Source organism: Carcharodon carcharias, chromosome X (assembly GCF_017639515.1).
Source record: "Carcharodon carcharias isolate sCarCar2 chromosome X, sCarCar2.pri, whole genome shotgun sequence".
NCBI classification, from domain to species: Eukaryota; Metazoa; Chordata; class Chondrichthyes; order Lamniformes; family Lamnidae; genus Carcharodon; species Carcharodon carcharias.
The window spans coordinates 20,611,196-20,630,452 of NC_054507.1; the positions used below are offsets into that span (position 1 = coordinate 20,611,196).

The following is a 19,257-nucleotide window of genomic DNA, read 5'->3' on the forward strand; positions in this document are numbered from 1 at the left end:
GAGGCAATGGATAGTGTGCACATTGAAAGGGAGGAGGTACTGGAAAGGCTGGTTATGCTTAGGGTTGATAAGCCACCTGGTTCGGATGGTCTGCATCCCAGGTTGTTAAAGGCATTGGGGTGGACATGGCAGAAGGACTTGCCTTAATTTTTCAAGCTTTCCTAGATATGAGGGAGTTGCCAGAGGATTGGAGAGTGGTAACTTATTCAGAGGGCGTAAGGACAGTCCTAGACCAGTTAGTCTAATGTCAGTGGTGCATAAGGTTTTAAAATCCTTAATCAGCAAAAAAAAATCAACATGCACTTGGAAAGGTTTGAGTTAATTAAGGAGAGCCAACATGGATCTGTAAAAAGCAGAATGTGCTTGACTAATCTAATTCAATTTTTTGATCAAGTAACAAAAGAGGTTAAAGAAGGGAATGCTGTGGATGTTGCCAACATGATTTTTAAGGAAATGTTTAACAACGTATGATATAAAAGGCTGCTTAACAAAATTGGTGCTTATGGAATAGGGCCAGTTTGCAGTTGGATGAAAAATTGGCTTCAGGACAGAAAGCAGCGAGTTGTGGTAGATGGTTGTTTTTTGGACTGGAGGGTAGTGGAGGGTGGAGGGTGTTCCCAAGTGTCAGTGGTAGGACCATTCATTTTTTTGCTATATATATAAATGACTTGGATCTTGGAATACAGTGTAAAATTTCAAAATTTGCCAATGACACCAAACTTGGAGGAGTGGCAAAAAGTGAGGATGACACAAATTGCCTGCAACAGGACAGATAGGCTAGCAGCATGGGCAAACAAGTGGCAGATAGAATTTAATAGAGAAGTGTGAGGTGATGCATTTTGGCAGAAGGGATGAGGAGAGGCAGTGTAGACTTAATGGGCTGGCTTTCACAGGGATTGGAGGGGGGTATAGTTGCTTCATCCAACCCCCGCCCCACCCTATCCCCCCAAAGAGTCGGCAAATAGCCGATACATCTAAGACAAAAAGCCTTCCTGCAGCCATAAAGTGTCGCCGGCAGGCTAAACAAGCTGACAGTGGGACTTCCCTCAGCAGGAGGAAGTCTTGCCCTTGAGAGCTGCCAGCCAAACTGGTTCAAGAAGGCAGCTCACCAACAATATCTCGAGGGCAATTAGGGGTGAGCATTAAATCTCTGGCAGAGCTCAGTGGTGGGTGCTGCTGGGAGTGCAAACGGGCCTGTGCAAAACTTCAGTGGATTCTGGAACCAGTAAGTCCCTTTCTTTTAGGGCAGGGAGGGATTGGGCAGCGTGGCGGGGTGGCAGGGGGGGTTTGGTGGCCAGGCAGAGAGGAACAAAGTAGGGCGGGTGGGTAACATCTTTGGGGAGAGAAGTGCCCAAAGCATGTTCTGCCCCTTCTTGCCATTTCACAACTTGTGTTTAAAAATAACTACCTCCCCATGCCAACTGTATGATGGTGTGGGTGGCTTATTAGTTGACTCAATTGACCATTCGTTTTTTTTAAAAATGGATTGGTAGCCCGTCCACAAACTATATTGTGGGGGTCAGCTCAGGGGTGGGCAGGTCCGTGGTGGGTTTGCCAGCCCTTGTATTTTATGGGTCCCCCACCCCACTGTTGAAAACAGACAGAGGGGCATAAAATCCAGCTCAATGGCACAATTCTAAAGAGTGTAGAGGAACAGAGGGACCTGGAGGGTGCATGTGCATCAATCTTTGAAGGTGACAGGACTTATTGAGAGTGGTTAGCGAAGCTTATGAGATCTTAGGTTCAGCATAACTTCCCTGCTTTTGTACTCAATGCCTCTATTAATGAAGCCTATCTGATTAGGCCCCAACTAGAGTATTGTTTCCAGTTCTGGTCACCACATTTTAGGAAAGATGTGAAGGCACTTGAGGGTGCAGAGGAGATTGACCAGAATGGTTCCAGAGATGGGGGCGGGGGGGAGGTTTAGTTAGAAAGTTAGGTTGGAAAGGCTGAGGTTGTTCTTCTTGGAGCAAAGGAGATAGAGGGGAGATTTGATAAAGGTGTACAAGATTATGACAGGTTTAGATAAAGCAGGCAAAGAAAAACACTTCCCTTTAGCTGATTGTACAAGCACTAGGCAACACACGTTTAAGATTTTAGTCAAGAGATGCAGGGGGAATGTAAGGAAGAACTTTTTTACACAGTGAGTGTTAATGACCTGGAACTAGCTGCTCATCAAGGTGGTGGATGTGGAAACGATCAGTGATTTCAAAAGGAAATTGGATAGTCACTTGAAGGAAGTAAACTTACAGGGCTATGGGGATCGTGCGGGGGAGTGGGACTAACTGGATTGCTCCATTGCAAGTTGGCATGGAATCAGTGGGCTGAATGGCCTCCTAGGCAAGTGTTTATGCCATGTTGGAGAATGTCAGAGTGACAGATTTAGTTACTGGTAAGGGTCAATTCCTATTATTAAAAAAGCATTCTTGGAGTTTTAATGACGCTTTGAGGATCAAAGATCCAAAATATATTATTCTGTGAAATCCATAAACGAAGGGCCTTTGTTTTAATATTTCCTTGCCTATGTGTTTAACTTAAATCCCTTATTATTCTTGAAGCAGAGAAAACATGACACACCAGGAGGCAGTCAGTAATCTAGGGATTCCTCTCTCCCTTTCCTTCCTTTCTCACGCATACCATTCCCCCTTCATTCCACAACATTTTTGCAGCAAGAAGCTTACCAGTACTCAATGCTGATAGACCGCATGGTTAAGCTGCTTAAATTCTAGCAGTATGTGCATGCACACTTGTGGGGCAGCGGGGGGTGGTCCCCAGGTCTTGGCTGTTGACAACATGGGCCTACTCTTTCTGCACTTGAGTTAAATGGAGCGTGCCCCCCCAGGGATAGAGTGCACAAATATTAAGCAAATAGAAACGGCTTGTGTAGGATTTTTAGTATTAGCTTGGTTTGTGATAGATTTTTTGCACATAAGCACCTGAAGGGAAGAAAATTGTAGGGCCATGGGGAAAGAGTGGGCGAGTGGAATTAGCTAAATTGCTCCGAATTGGCATGGCTTTGACAGGCTGAATGACCACTTGTGCTGTTACTGTCCTATGATTCTACATCAGACACCTGCCTAACCAAAAAAGATGGCTGGAGATTTGAGAATAAATATTTATTAGACTAAAAGCATAGGGTTTCGGAGCATTTAACAGAATAGACGATGTATATCCATGGGGTTGTTTGGTCATGCAATTGAGGGTTAATAAACCAACCATGTATTTACTGTGCAAACTTCTACTTTTCCAGTCATTCTCCTCACTTTCTCGTAGGAATATTGCCCTGGTTTGATTTTTACTTCTCATCTGCAGGGCTGGCTTTTGGTGTCTTCAGGTCTTTGGTTTCCCCCTGCATTCTATCTAAATCTACTTAGCAATTAAACATAGCCATTTCTGCCCTTGCGCGCGCGCACACACACACACACACACGCCCCTCCCCCCCGCCGCCGCCACCACCACCACAGCACTGGACAAAGAAGCTATGCAGCCACATGGTACTAAGCTGCCTACTAATCTACCCCCTTCCCCTGTATACATCTATTTATTAGTTGTAACTTAACTGTAGTCTTTAAGGGATATTGTTCCTCACCACTTGCTGCATGCAAGGAAAACACTTATTTCACTGTTGAAGCACATCTTTCCAAACCCCTTCTGCCAATGATTTTTTTTTTTCTTTTCCCGCAACTAATAGCAGCATAACCTCTGATTCACTGTGAGTAGCTCCACAGAAAATCAACCAGAGCATAACGAAAGCTGTTTTGGCGTTTAGATTTCCCAAGCCTGAACTCTTTTTTGTGGGACCCATTATGAAATGATTTAATTGTAGCATGTGTTAAGGTTCCTGTGTAGCATGCATCTCAAAACATTATTGTGGGTGATTCAACCCTGTGGATTTGTGGCATATGCTGTGCAGCTACCAAGCAGTGACAACTTGTTTTTGATATGAAAGGGGCTGTGGAACAAGCTTTAACATTGCTCATATGATTGCTGAGCATCAGCAAGTAATTGGCTATGCATGCTAAATTAGTAGACATCATAATATTTTGACCAAAGCAAAATCCAGCAGATGCTGGAAATCTGAAATAAAAACAGAAAATGCTGGAAATACTCAGATCAGGCAGTATCTGTGGAGAGAGAAACAGTTAACGTTTTAGATGGGTGACTTTCATCAGAACAGGTTAAAATCCTAATATCCTGTTTTGACCATAATGTTTTACATTGAAAATTTTTATTGGCGATCAGCTCGAAGATTTTTGGAATGATGATATTAGATCGCAGGGAATCATACTTGTGACATTGGATCATAGAGAAGCTCACGTCATTAGAAGCCAGTTATGGTAATGAACTTTATTGCTGTGGTCACTTGCATTGTCTAATGGTCTTGATGTAGAATGAGTGTCTTTTTTCCACTTTCAATGCCTGAAATTATTTGACATCAATTTTTTTTAACCAAGCTAATGGGGTGTTAGAATCTGTTTGGCCTTAACATTGCCCCAAATGGAAAGGGAACTCTGACTAAATATTACTGCTTTGCATTATTTCTATTTACAATTGCATTTTTTTTTCTAGACAATCAGGAGTTGGTAGCCCACAAGGATTTCACCCAAGAAGCTTACCAGCTGCTCAACAGCAACAATGGCAGCAGCAGTTGGTACAAAGACTTCCTGGACAGACTCGTTTCCAGCAACCTGAAGCTTTGCATGTAAACAGGCCTGCAGTAACCATGCAGATGAACAGCACAGGTGGACTTAACCCTAGAATTGCCACTCAGATCACTTTTCAAAATGCACAGCAACAAATTGTGGCTTCTCCAATTCCTGTGAGTCCTCAGTATATAGAACTGAGACACAATTCCCAACGCTTACCCATTGCCGCCCAATTGGCACAGCGTACTCCCCAGCCAAGACCACGCCTTCCGATACCAAATCAAGAAATCAGTCCATTTATCCACCAAATGCAGGGATGCAAGGTGATGTCGAGAGGTCCAGGTACAACTTTGCCGCAGTCACCAGTTGGAATTACACTCTTGCCCCAGCAGAATATTTCTGCTCCATTGCCATCCTCACCTCATTCAGTGGAAGTTTCAAGTGCCCATCAACATATCCAGACAAAAGAGCCATTAGATTCCACTGTACAAGCTGAATCACAGCAGACATTTCAGACTACTTCGTCGACAACGTCATCCACTTCTAGTTGCTGCTCGGACAGTTTGAAGGACAGCTCAGCATCCTTTCCACTTAACTCTGTCCCATCGATCTCCAATGTAGTTACAGAGCATGCAGAGCTGGATCCTCGAAAGATCCCTTGTGATGACTCCGTAGAAAAAGCCTTAGATGAAGGACTCGATTCACCTAAGGAGCTAGATGAAGAAGATGACCTTGCCAATCTGAGTCTTGACCCGGACAGTAAGACAGACGATGAGCTTGGTAACCTTGATAACCTAGAAACAAATGACCCCCACCTAGATGACCTCCTGAAGTGTGAAGAGTTTGATCTGTTGGCTTACACTGACCCTGAGCTAGACACAGGTGATAAAAAGGACATATTCACAGAGCAGCTGCGTTTAGTGGAATCTGCAAATGAGAAAGCAGAGGAAGGTCAGGACATACTGACTGATCAGGATGCTGTAGACCCAGCAATTAAATGTACAAATGATAAAGTCAACAAACCTGATTTGGAAAAGACAGAGAAGGGAGAGGAGCATGAAAAAACAATGGCTAAATCAGATGCCATTGCAGATACTCTGTCCACTTCTGATAGGGTTATGTGTGAGTCAATGAATAATGTCAATTCAGAGACTAACACTGGCAGTCAGTGCAGTGATCCAGTCAGCAGGGCCCCATCCACTGACAATTCTCCTAAACCTACTCTTGATCTAGTACTAAAGGTTGAAGAGAACATTTCCCAAAATTCAGCTTGCCAGTTTGTAGCAAGTACGTCCAATGCGCAGACAGTTTTGATAAAATCAGAAAGTCCGCCAAAGGGTGATGATGAGAGAGGAGCAGTGTCAATGCTACTTGGTATGGGAACTGGGCTTAGTGTTAACACAAGTGTAGCACTGTGTCAGGCAACTACATGTACTACCAGTGGAACACAAACTACTACTCAAAGTAGTACAGTTGCTTCAAGTGGCCATCGGACTGCACGCATTCCCAGCAATGGGCATTCTAACTTGGATTTAGAAAGTATACCCTGCACATCTTCAGCTCAGATAGTGTCCAAGATGCCACTGGCTGTCCAGTCTAGACCGCCATTGGGTAAACTTGGGCTAGACGAGATGTGCCAACATGTGTCCAGCATGGAGCCAAAACGTCGATCTGTGGATGACCTTGTCAAAGTAGAGAGTTCTTTGGAAGCAAGTGAGCTTCCACTGCTTCTCCATGATTTGCTTGAGCAAGAGAAAATGGAACTGCAGCAGCAGCAGCAATTGGGAGGATCACAGTGTGTACCTACACCACAACAGCAGCAGCATTCAAAGGCCCTTCCAATTCTGCAACAGCAGCAACAACTTGAAGTTTCACATCAACAGAGTCATCCAGGACTTTCTCAACACCTTCCAACAACACAGCAATCTCAGCACCTTGAGGGGCCACCACAGAATTTAAACCTGCCACAGCAACATATCCTAGGAGTGATACAGCATCATCACTTGGGGATCCCACGATCTCTTCCATCTGCACAACAGCAACAGTTGACAGCATCACAGCAACGGCTTGGAGCCTCACCACATGTGGTCATGTCCCAACAGCAGCAGCATGTGGTAACAGGGCAACATCCACCACAGCAGATAGTGGCTTCACAGCAGAGTCCACATATGACCTCACCGCAATTGCTGTCAACTCAGCAGTTAGCTGTATCGCAATTGGGCATCATGCAGCAGACGCAGCAAGTTGTGATGCAACAGCAGCAACAATTAGCCAATGCTTTCTTCCCAGATACAGGTACAGTAGGTAATGAGCAAACTTGCAGATAATATTGGGTTCTTCCTGGTTAGCCAGTATTGGCTGCTGTACTAAATTAGCATAGAAATGTCAGGAAGCTGTCTTCCTGTTCCGGTAGTTCAGGTGGGCAGTAAAGACCCCACAGCACTGTGAAGGAAGAGTATGTTTTCCATGTATTTTGGCCATCATTCCTCCTGCAAGCTGCACCCAAAAAAAAACCAGAATATAGTTCGTCATAAATCTCATGGCTGTTTATGGAATCTTGGTGTGCGCAAAATGGCTGTCATATTTACTGTCACTGTGCTTCAAAGTAATTCATTGTACGTGAAGTGCTTTGAGACGTTTGAGAGATTTGATAATGCTCTATAAAAATGCAAGTCATTTTATGTTTACTTTTTTCATAATTTCAATTGCAGTCATGCAGAATATATGCACAGTGGATTAGGGTGGGGTTTTTGTGTTCATTTTTAAAGCCAATTTTATGTTTCCACCATTGCAGTTTTGTTCACCCAACAGTTTCCCATAATTTATTCAAACTGTACTTGTGCTTTGCAGTGCTGTTTAATCAAGTTTTACATCAGTTTTGGGGCTGAAAATGATGGAATTCCAAAGAATTTAAAGAAGTTACCATTAACAAATAGAGGCAGCAGTTACAATCACCATAACTCTTCAGAAATAAAAAGATAACTGCAAATGCTAGAAAATACACAAGCATGAAAGCCAGAAATGTGTCCTTCTGGAATAATTAGGACTAATTGCTGAAGGTCAACAGGTTTAATGTTTGGTTGCGTTATTCTGAACCCACTGTAGATCAGTCATAATTAATTTTGTTTGGCCAACATTTTTTTCATTCCTCATCCTCCACACTCCAGGAGTATTGCCTATCTTGATATATTCCAGGTAAACGATGTGCTGTGCCTGCACATGAAGAATGTCATCAGGGTGTTGCAGATAGGTGATGCTGCATGTGATCTCCTCTTGCAACATATGGACCCCCAGTACATGTCACTGAACCACTCTGTTGTTTCCCAGCTTAAAAATTTTTTGTTCTTCATATCATATTCTGGCAGCAAAATTCCAATGAGATAGCATTATACATTCTGTTAATCTGGCCTGTCCAGATTTTTGTGTTATCCTTTTCAGGAAGCTTAAGGCGTCAGTACTGCGAGATAAAACACGTTAAACTTGTGCTATTCCTTTCAGGTACAGCATACAAAAGAAAGAAAAGCTATGGTATTTAGGTTGTTTTCATAGTTAGACTATTCACATATTGATTTGAAAAAAACCCAACCAGCAGTACTGTGAATACTCCTTCCATGGCTGTAACCATCTTTATACCAGTTGATAGAGTGGTTATTCCTATATAATGGAAGGGTTTTATGGGCTCCTTCAATCCATATGATGAGTGAGGGATGCCTACACCAACCAGACAGGAGTATCCTGCTAGATGTATACCCAGAATTCAGGAACTAGGACTCTCTGTGGAGTTGGGTATATATCTTGCATCTTCTGACTCTGAGGCAGGAATGCTATTACGAAGCTAAAGGCTCGCTCGCTCCCCGTTCTTTAGGTTGTATGGTAACATCAGTGATCAGTCAAGTGCTTCTTAGGTCCTGAGGTCACCCCCACTCCCAAATATTGTGAGCAAATAAAGTGGTCAAAAATCAAAGAGGATAAGCATACAAGGGTTAAAGCACCATCTTGGAACTTTGCACTCAGTAGTGTATTTACATTGACCCATGGCCATTCTTTGTTGGCTAGCAAGGAAGGCTGTGCATTAAAATAAAGTTATAATTGTTCCAGGATGTTTGTACCAATACCTACAACAGGCTTTGAAATCTCTGCAAAATGCATTCGCATTTGCGATAGGTCATTCACATTTTTCAAACCTTTGTGATCACTATGAATACATGTGGCTGAAACATGATGCAGCTTGGAGTGCATGGGCGATTTATTTAAGTGTGAGGACCCCTTTAAAAAATTTTTGTGCAGTCATGCATGTGTAGTAATTTAAAGGGGCCTACTTGTGTGCAACCTGCGCAAGAGGACTTTCAGGTTGCTGCGCGAGTACACAGCTAAGAGAAAATATTGACAGCTGGTATCATGATAAACAGGGTATTGTTTGGGTTGAAGTGCCTTTAAGGTGGCGAACTGGAAAAGGAAAATCACAACCAAGTTTATCTCTTTGGCAGACTCCACAATTCAGGACCTGAGACCCAAGCCAGTTTGGTTTATTAATGGGAATTGGAGGGTTGACCTGTTACAGGAGGCTGCACTCAGCTCTAAATATCTCTGCAAAGCACCCTAATGGTTAGGGTGATTCTACGTGGACATGCAGCAAGGAGTTTACCAGCGCTGTATGATTTTAACTGGTTGAAGTCTAGCAGTACTCCTCCTTGCACATGAAAATTCCTAAGCCTTTGCTGCTGTCAACTTGGCACAAGCCCTCTGGACTCCTAAGTGCGATATGTTCCTATGGGGAGAGTATAAGACCATATTAGTAGAAACTCTACCTTTGCTGCTGTCTGGGTTTCTCTGACTTGTTTTGGAGACTCTAAGCACATTGCTGGGTTTCCACACATTGGATATTTGGCTAGCAAAGTACAGTGGCATGTCAAATCTGACTGGTATGCAAAATACACTTATAAGGAACAGCTGCACAGTATTTGCCACATTAGTCAGAACAGCACAGTAAAATTAGGAAACCTAGTCAAAAATGCGCTGACACCCACTGGTGGTAAGAATCTTTCATTTCTCAGTGCAGAGATCATTGGCACCAGGAGTATGTTAATACTGGTGAACAAAAAGACATTATTCACACACAATTATGACAAATACTACAAATCTCTACTTATATACTAAGTTCTCTGACTGCACCATTTACACTGTGTTATCCCTTTGAGACACCTACAGATTCTCTTTTGAGAAAAGCGGGATTGAGGAAACAGATTCAGGGGTGTTTCTGACACCCTTCCCTGGATGGTATACTAGGGAACCGAGCATGCAGCATAGCCAATTTAACTCTTTGAATAAGGCAATCAGTAAGTTGGCGTGAGAGATAAGAGCTATGATCCTGCCATAATTGGGCAGACAGCCCCTCCATAGCCTGTAGCTGATGTACCCATTGGCCTACAGACAACCAGAAATCTGACTCTCCCAGGAAAGAGACCGAAGATGATGTTTGCAATAGGCAGACCGTACTCAACAAGCCAGTGCTTGCAAAACCCACGTTGAGCCAAACTTTCAAATACACAAAAGCATTTAACACAAGTTGTCCAATGCCTGAGTGTACTGGTCCCAGTGTACTTGACCCTGGATTGGAAGTTTTCCTCTGGGTCTTATGTAGTTCTATCATGAATTCTTCATGGCTGATTTCTTAGAGTGCAATCATAAAGGTCTTGGCCGATGTAAGTAAATGTACCTAACCCAATTGGGTTAGGAGGGCATATCACTATGCCCGTTGGATAAAGTTTATTCTCACAGTTTCTGAAACAAATGGCAGTATTTTATGTCCACTGCACCTGATTGAAGACCAAATGCAGGCTGCCATTCTACAGGAAGAGGCAGCAATCTGCTGTCATCTCAGCATCAAAATCTATGACTTTCAGTTTATAGCTCCACAAACTTGCTTAACAGTCGCTTGGTAGTACAGAAGTTTATTATTGCTGAAAAGAAAGACATGTTGCCAAAGCATTTCATCTTGCACTCATCAGGACAAACACAATGCCAAATTTCAAATGGCCACAACAATTTATACTACAAGAGAAAAAGGTGTTGATTGGCCAATCAAGAGTCGACTTGCAACCAAGGTGTTGCCATGGATAAAGCAACGGGGATCTGTATGCTCCCCAAAGCTCTGGGGTAATTCTAAAAAGATGCAAGGCTTGAACATATTCCTTTTGTTTGCAGAGAATGGGTCCCTGCATATGAATGTATGTTGCTTCTAGCAAGTGTAAATGAGACCTGTTACAAACTCGTGACTGTCTTAAATTGGTTGTTAGTGTAGATGTCTGCACTCAGGATTGTTCGGCAAATGCTGCCCAATTGTGGAATTGCATCTAATAGTAGATATTTTGTTTTGGATTTTACAAGTGTGATCTGGTTGAGCGTGGCCTGTACTTTGCCTATTACAAACAACCAAATGAATCAAACAGCATGTTCTATCAGCCAATTGTTGGGACGCACGGTTGCATACCTGACATTGCACTGGCACTGAAATCCATACATGACCTTGCTCAATTGTGTGGTAGGTAGAACATCCTTTTGGACCAACAGCAGCATCCTGTTAGTAGAAAATACCACTCACATAGCCACTGCATAGTGGTAGCATAAAACAGCTTGCTCAACCTGTTCAAATTTTTGAGAGAATTTGCCTTTGCAGTGTAATTTGTGGTAGACCGGTCACTTTTTTTAGGTTCGAAAGTGGAAGCCTTTGGCCCATTTACAAGTTTGCGAGATGCACGGTGAACAATGAGCTGATCAGGATAGCCATTATCCCCAGGATAGCTTTGATGCGCTCTTATTTCTCAGTCAAGCGCAAGGTGAGCAAATAGCTTGGGCCCGATTTGCAAGATTGCTGATAAGGCTAATCTTGCAGCACATGGAGCTATATGAATCTCAACGCGTACAGTGACCAGTGATTTATAGGCTTGCAATAGACAGTAGTGGAAAACCCATTAGTGGGTCTCAACTAGTACGTCGAGGAAAGGGAGTGCATTAGACTGCTCTATTTCAAAAGTGAATTTGAGTGCAGGATGGAGCATATTAAGGCGTGTAAGGGCATCGTTACATACATTTGCAGATTCAAAGATTGCATAAGTATCATCTACGTATCGGAAATATGCACGGGATAGGAGGTTAGGGCTCATTCCATCAAAAACGCATTTCTTGTGGAGACTAATGAAAATATCAGCAAGTGCTGGACCTGGAGGGGATCCCACGGCTACAGAATCTATTTGGGCATACATGGCGTCATTAAAACTGAACTCGATTACAAGAGTTGCTAAGTTCATATGTTCAGTGAATACAGATTCAGAAAATGGCATCAAGTCTATATTGCCTTGATATAGCAACGCGGTGCAAATGTCAATGGCTTCCTTCAGTGGCACATTTGTAAATAAGCTTGCAGTGTGCATGAATTTCAGTGCCGGTGCGATGCTAGGTACATAGGCCTATGTCCTGATGATTGATTGAATCTTCAGTTGTTTGCAATAGGCAGACTGTACTCAACAAGCCCGTGCTTGCAAAACCCAAAACAAAATGTCTGCTGTTAGATATGATTCTGCAGTTGGAAAGCACTAGCTGAACAATCCTGTGTGTGCTAATAGCTACACTAACAACCAATTTAAGATAATCAGTTAAGCTAGTAACATGGCTCATTTACGCGTGCTAGAAGTGACATACAGTCATACACAAGGACCTGTTCTCTGCAAACAAATAGAATATGTTCAAGCCTTGTGTCTTTATTGAATTACCTGGGAGCTTGGGGAGCCTATAGTTCCCTGTTGCTTTCTCCATGGTAACGCTTGGCCAATCAGAGTTGACTTGCCAACCAATCAACACCCTTTTCTCCTGTAGCATAAATTGTTATTTGAAATTTGACATTTTTTCATTTGTCCTGGTGAGTACAAGATGAAAAGCTTTTGTCAGTATGTGTCTCTTTTCAGCAATAGACTGGCATTACTGCATTTGGTGTCTTTCCACTGGGCATAATAACAGCAACTATAGCTTCCCATGGGGATTTATGAGAGACAGGTGGAGGATATACTGGAATCTTATAAACAGCGAAAGTTGACAGACATGGGTGTTATTCCAGGGATGGCTAGGAAAAGGTAGGTTCTCTTTTAGAGCTCCCTTCCTCAACTGAGAGGGTATTGAAAAGCCTGTTGTAACTGCAGCCTTTTCATGGTGCCCAAGAGTGCTCACTAACTTAAAACAATATCCACTCCTGGGCATTCTCTAGTGGGATATGGACTACATTCCCATCGGAGCCACTTACAGGAATTTGCGGCTTTTTGAAGCGACATGGGTCCAGGACCATACAGGAGAGTTACTCACTTCATTTCAGAAGTACACCTCCAATGCCAGGCAAGAAGAGACAAATGGCTGCCATTGTGGATGATGGCAAGAGTTTACCCCAGTTGTGAGGGAAGGGAGCAGCCTCCTTCTGCAGATATTTTGTTGAAAGACAAACGCCGTGAACTCAATCTCAAAGTTCAGCATTGATTCCTGACACAGGAATAATTTCAAGTGGCAAACTCAGCAGTGTATATACTTCACTTTTGCATGTGTGCTTGCGGTGCATCTCCGTGTACTTTGATTATTAGCTTTTTGTGCACCAACGCTTGAGGTCTCACAGTGGTGCCCTGTGGCAGATGCTAAATGCAGCCTGACACTTTGGATTCTTAGTCAACCATGAGCTGCCCTAGCTACAACCTAAGCCAGAGCTAATGCTTTGAGGGAATTGTTTTGTACAATTCAACAAGTTTAAGGTATTCATTGACCTGGTAACCCCTTTTCAGCGAGTCATGGCTGCCAGTAAAATGTTATTTAAATGTTTTTTAGACTATGAGTAACAACCATCATTATAGTTCTCAAAGCATGAGTTCAGTTGCACTCCTGGAAATCATGTAGAGCCTCTTTCCCAGCCAATAAAAATGGATCAGGCCTTGACCCTCACATCATTGCAGCACAATGCAATCCCCTTTTGCTGCCTTCTCCAAAGACATTACCAAGCATAGCAAGTGGCACCCAACTGGTACTGGCACTTAGGGCAAGTGGTCAATAGGGCAGTGCACTTGGCATTAAGACCAGCTCCAGAGGAACAAACTGGATGTTCTCTTTGAGCTTGATGACCGACCTGGTGATAGTACAGAAGCAAGTCAATCCTTCAAAGAAGACTTGGTAATTCACTGTTTAGGCAAGCAGACTAGTGTACTCAATGGCAGTGTTGATGAATGAACATCCAATTTGGCTTATTGGCCTGGTCTAGTTTAAGTTTCTGGTCAATGTTAACCTCCAGGATGCTGATGGTGGATTATTTAACGATGATAATGCTGCTGAACATCGAGGGACAATGGTTAGGTTTTTTTTGTTGGAGATGGCCATTGCCTGGCACTTGTGTGGCGTAAATATTACTTGCCACTTATCAGCCCAAACCTAAATGTTGTCCAGGTCTTGCTGCGTATCGTTAAAATTAAAGAGGATGTTAACAAAGTTGCAGAATGGGCATGTGAATGGTAAATATGTTTCAATATGGATAAGTGCGAGATGTTGCTTTTTGGTCCAAAGAATAAGGAGGCTGTCTATTCATGGTGAAAATAATGACTTAGAGGCACAAAGGGGTACAGATTCACAAATCATTAACAGTAACAACACAAGTTAATAAGGCCTTAAAAGAAGTGCAAACAAGACACTGGAGTTCATTTCTACAGAGGGGGAATTTAAATGCAGAGAAGTAACTCACCACCTGACTTCCCAAAGCCTGTCCACCATCTACAAGGCACAAGTCAGGAGTGTGGTGGAATACTCTCCACTTGCCTGGATGAGTGTAGCCCCAACAACACTCAAGAAGCTCGACACCATCCAGGACAAAGCGGCCCACTTGATTGGCACCTCACCCACAAACATTCACTCCCTCCACCACAAATGAACAGTGGCAGCAGTGTGTACCATCTACAAGATGCACTGCAGCAACTCACCAAGGCTGCTTAGACAGCAGCTTCTAAACCCACGACCGCTACCATCTAGCATGACAAGGGCCGCAGATGCATGGGAACACTACCACCTGCAAGATTCCCTCCAAGCCACTCACCATCTTGACTTGGAAATATATCGCTGTTCTTTCTCTGTCACTGGGTCAAAATTTGGAACTCCCTCCCTAACAGCACTGTGGGTGTACCTTCACCACATGGACTGCAGCCGTTCAAGAAGGCAGCTCACCACCACGACCTCGAGGGCAATTAGGGATGGGCAATAAATGCTGGCCTAGCCAGCGAAGCTCACTTCCCATGAATGAATAAAAAAAGTTGTTAAACCTTGGTTAGTCCACGCTACTGTACACAGACCTGGTCGTCTAATTACGATAAGGATATCACGCTGGAGAAAGTAAAAAGAAGATTTGCAGGAGGGTACAACTATCAAGAAAGACTGAACAGGCTGGGGCTGTCTTCTCTAGAAAAGAGAAGACTAAGAGATGACCTGATAGAGGTCTTTAAAATTATATATAGGGTAGATATGGGGAAAATGTTTACACACTTGTGGGGAGTCCAGAACTGTGAAGATCAAGATAGTCAAATAAGAAATTCGCGGGTGTGGTTAGAATCTGGAACTTGCTACCATATAGAGTAGTTGAGAGGAATAGCATTGTTATATTTAAGGGGAAGCTAAATAAGTACTTGAGGGGTAAAGGAATAAAAAGATACGCATATGGGGTGGGAGAGTCTCTTGTGGAGTATGAATACTGGCATAGACCTGGGGCCGAATGGCCTGTTTCTGTGCTGTAGACCTTTTAAGTAATTGTGTAATTCCAATGCAGTGTCAATTGAATATTCAATACTGGAGTAGACAGTTGTTTGGATTCTGAATGGCATGTATTTCAGGTACAGAACAGGTGCTGAGGTTTTTAGAGGGGTTGGCAGGAGTGACATTGTATTACTAGTATTGAAACTAACAACATTGGGAAGAATAAAATTCAGGCATTGCAAAGAGTTCGTGAAATGAGAGGTAGATTAAGAAATAGAACTTCAGGTATTGTTGTTAGCCTGCCCTTAATTCAAAGATGGTGTCCGCGCAGTGTCATGAGTTTCTGCCATGGGTCTTCTTGTATCTGACCAAGCTGATTCTTGAACCACAGGTCTTTAGGCACATGGGGCAGGGCATTTCACGTGACAGTGTTCCTTTTCTTCTCTGCTGCTGCTCTGCCTTATTATTAAGGCATTGGGACTCGAAGCATGATGCAGTTTGTTGGACAAGTTGCCATTGAGTGGTTAGTAGAAAGCTCCTCCTAGTCATTAAGGTCAATGCTGCTGCACTTCAAGAAGAGCTTTAGTGTTTTGAAGTGTTTTCTTTGTTCTCCCTGGAACATTGGCCATTTGAAAATTGAGAGAACACGACCTGGCGGGGGAGAGTTTTCAACAACCTGAACACAATGGCCAGTCCATCAATGTTCATTTTGCAGGAGTTTTGCCTGAATGTTTGTGAAGAAGGACGCTTGTCTTTGTTCAGCAGTCCTCCCACTGAATTGAATAGTAAGCTCAGAATTGCTTCCAGTGCCATGAGCTAGTCAGTACAGTGCATTCTCCTACCTTCTGTACACCTAAAGTTTGATTTCCCTTCCGAGCTGCATACTATACTCTTGCTTTTCCTTTCCCCATAACATTAGTTTAAACCATCCACTGTTCTAGTTAACCACACGGTGAGTATATTGGTTCTAGGCCCTATTCAACTACCTGTTGATCTGCCAGTGCAGCTCACTTCTGTCCTAAGAGTTTGAACCCTTCCCTTCTGCAAAATGCCTCTAACCACTATTTTCTCGAAGAAAAGCACACGCTAAATCTACAAAAGCAAAATACTGCGGATGCTGGAGATCTGAAATAAAAACAAAAGTGCTGGAAGTATTCTGGTCAGGGAGCATCTGCAGAGAGAGAAGCCAGTATCGATAGGAAAAAAAGGGAGGCCCTGGTTCCATTGGCAGTTAGTCTTCAGTTATTGGTAAAAGCCCTAAAGGCAGTTTTATCAAACGGAATTACTAAGCACTAGGAAAAAACATGAGTTAACTAGGGCCAATCAACTGGGATTTCTAAAAGGCAGGTTGTGCTTGAGAAACTTTTTTTGTAGCATTCAAATTGAAATCATGACTGGTTATGACGAGAATTGTGACAACTGCAGGAGGGCTTAGCCGGAACTCAACAATCTCTCAATAATTAAAGATAATTGTTTCTAAGTGCAAAAAAAAAAGTTTTAAGATCGGCCATGTCATTTTTTACATAGTATTTACAGCAAAGCAACAGGCCATTCAGCCCAACTGGTCCATGCTGGTGTTTAAACCCCACCGTTCTCCCTTGTGCATTTATTGAGCTTCCCCTTAAAAATTTGTTTCCTATTTAGAAAAATTGTATTTAATGTTCAACATGTGGGTCTGATTATCACCAAAAATGGAGGTTGAATTTTCTTTTTGCCTGTAGCCCTTATGTCAGGTTGTGCCTTACAAAATGTTTTAAAGGCACCCTGAAAGTGACAAAGCTGGGTGGACTGGTCATCATGCACTTCACACTTGACCTGCTTAACTGGTAGAGTTGTGAGCTTTTTTCAACCCTTTGACGGTACCAATTTAATAGAGTCTCATGGGTGCTGGAATAGTCCTGGCTCCATTGCCTTCTCTTTCCCTCAAAGTGTGGAGAAAAATGGAGAAAATACAAAGATGCAGAGAGCAAAATAAAAGCTAACCGAGCAGGAAGATAAAGATGTGATAAGAAAATACTGTCACCTGGCTGTCATAGCAGCCTACATTGCAAGCCCAGCTCGTTGATTTTAGCTATGCTTATGTATCTGCCATAAGGCATCGACTCATATGACTCAACTGAAAATCCCCCCACTCGTCTAATGTTGACAAGTTTGAGGATCACTGATTAGATGTCAGGCAGATGGTATCTAATGCAGGCAAACGTTAGCATAGACAGAACAAGGGTACTGATGAGTCCTCATGTAAAGCAAGCGGGAACAATAACATAAATTAATTGGTGAGATGACGTTCGAGATTAAGCATCTGCTCACAAATAGGTCTGTCATGCTGGAGAAGCAGGTGCACAGATCAGATCAGACCCACAGAGCACCCTGACTCGGTCGCTGTCCTCAAATCCATGGACGCTTCCCAAGCCTCATCCCTTCCACATAGCGGAGCACAAAAGAAGGCAGTTTGTCCATTCAGTCTGCGCCTGCCTTTTGATTGAGCAGGACTAATTGGATAGTTGTATGATCAGTTGACAGATGTAGGGGTACATGAAAGTTTTGTGAAATGAAAAGATATGGTAAGTGATGTTCCACAGGGGGCTGTTGTACACGGAAATGATGTCTGCTTGGCAATTGAGGGAACGTTATTGAAATTTATTGATGACATCAAATTGGAATCATGACAGATTATGTTGAGACTTGTGACGAACTGCAGGAGGACATAGTGGAAACTTGACAATCTCTCTAATCAGAGAAGATTGTTTCTCAGCGCTAAAAAAGGAGTTTTAACATTAGCCATGGCTTTGAGCATTTAGGTGGCTGTCAATCCTAGAGAGATGTAATTTACAACAAAGCTGACATATGAAAGACAGCCCAGTTGATATTGTAGCAGCAGCAGGCTGTCACTGTTTCTTGTATGATTCTCTTCTTTGATAATCCTGGCTTGTTCAAAGTGGTTATTCTATGCCTGTATACAGATTGGCACAGTTTGCAGCCTATGTTTTCCTCCCATGCATTGATGTTCACATCGCATTTCTTCAGGCTTAGATTTCAAACCTTTTTCTCTCTTCCAACTGCCAATGCTTCACTTGCTGGAGGTTAGTTCTGAATAAAGTAGTTGTTTTGAGACTGGAGGCATCTATTTAACATACATGGCCAGAGCAGCAAAGTTGAGCTTTGATGACTGTAGCTTCAGTACTGGTACAACATGTTTTTAAGAAGACCAGCATATTAGCTTAATGATCTTCTGAGTGAACTTGAAGGATCTTGCATAGGGCAGATTGAGGGACCATGTAGTCGCTGGCTAGGCCAGCATTTATTGCCCATCCCTATTTGACCTTGAGAAGGTGGTGGTGAGCCGCCACCTTGAACCGCTGTAGTCCATGTGGTGTAGGTACACCCACAGTGCTGTTCGGGAAGGAATTCCAGGATTTTAACCCAGAGACACTGAAGGAATGGCGATGTATTTCCAAGTCAGGATGGTGTGTGGCTTGGAGGAGCATTCCAGGTGATGTTCCCATATGTCTGCTGCCTTTGTCCTCGATTTGGTGGCGGTTATGGGTTTGGAAGGCGCTGCCTGAGTAGTCTTGGTGAGTTCCTGCAGTACATCTTGTAGATGGTACACACTGCTGTCACTGTGTGTCAGTGGTGGAGGGAGTGAATGTTTGTAGATGAGGTGTCAATCAAGTGGGCTGCATTGTCCTGGATGGTATAGAGCTGCTTGTGTGTTGTTGGAGCTGCACTCATCCAGGCAAGTGGAGAGTATTCCATCACACTCCTGACTTGTGCCTTGTAGATGGTGGACAAGCTTTGGGGGGGGGTCAGGAAGTGAAATACTCTCCACAGGATTCCTAGCCTCTGACCTGCT

The 19,257-nt window shown here is 43.2% G+C and overlaps 1 protein-coding gene across 17 annotated transcripts in view; it reads left to right on the top strand.

The window, feature by feature from the left end:
* The window catches only part of kmt2d (lysine (K)-specific methyltransferase 2D), a 234,870-nt gene that overhangs the window by 146,574 nt on the left and 69,039 nt on the right, over positions 1-19,257 (top strand). For all 17 annotated transcript variants that reach the window (XM_041180424.1, XM_041180425.1, XM_041180430.1 and 14 more), the window contains one exon: positions 4,570-6,941. In XM_041180424.1, the coding sequence (XP_041036358.1) occupies positions 4,570-6,941 (2,372 nt within the window). The remainder of the gene's footprint in view (positions 1-4,569; positions 6,942-19,257) is intronic.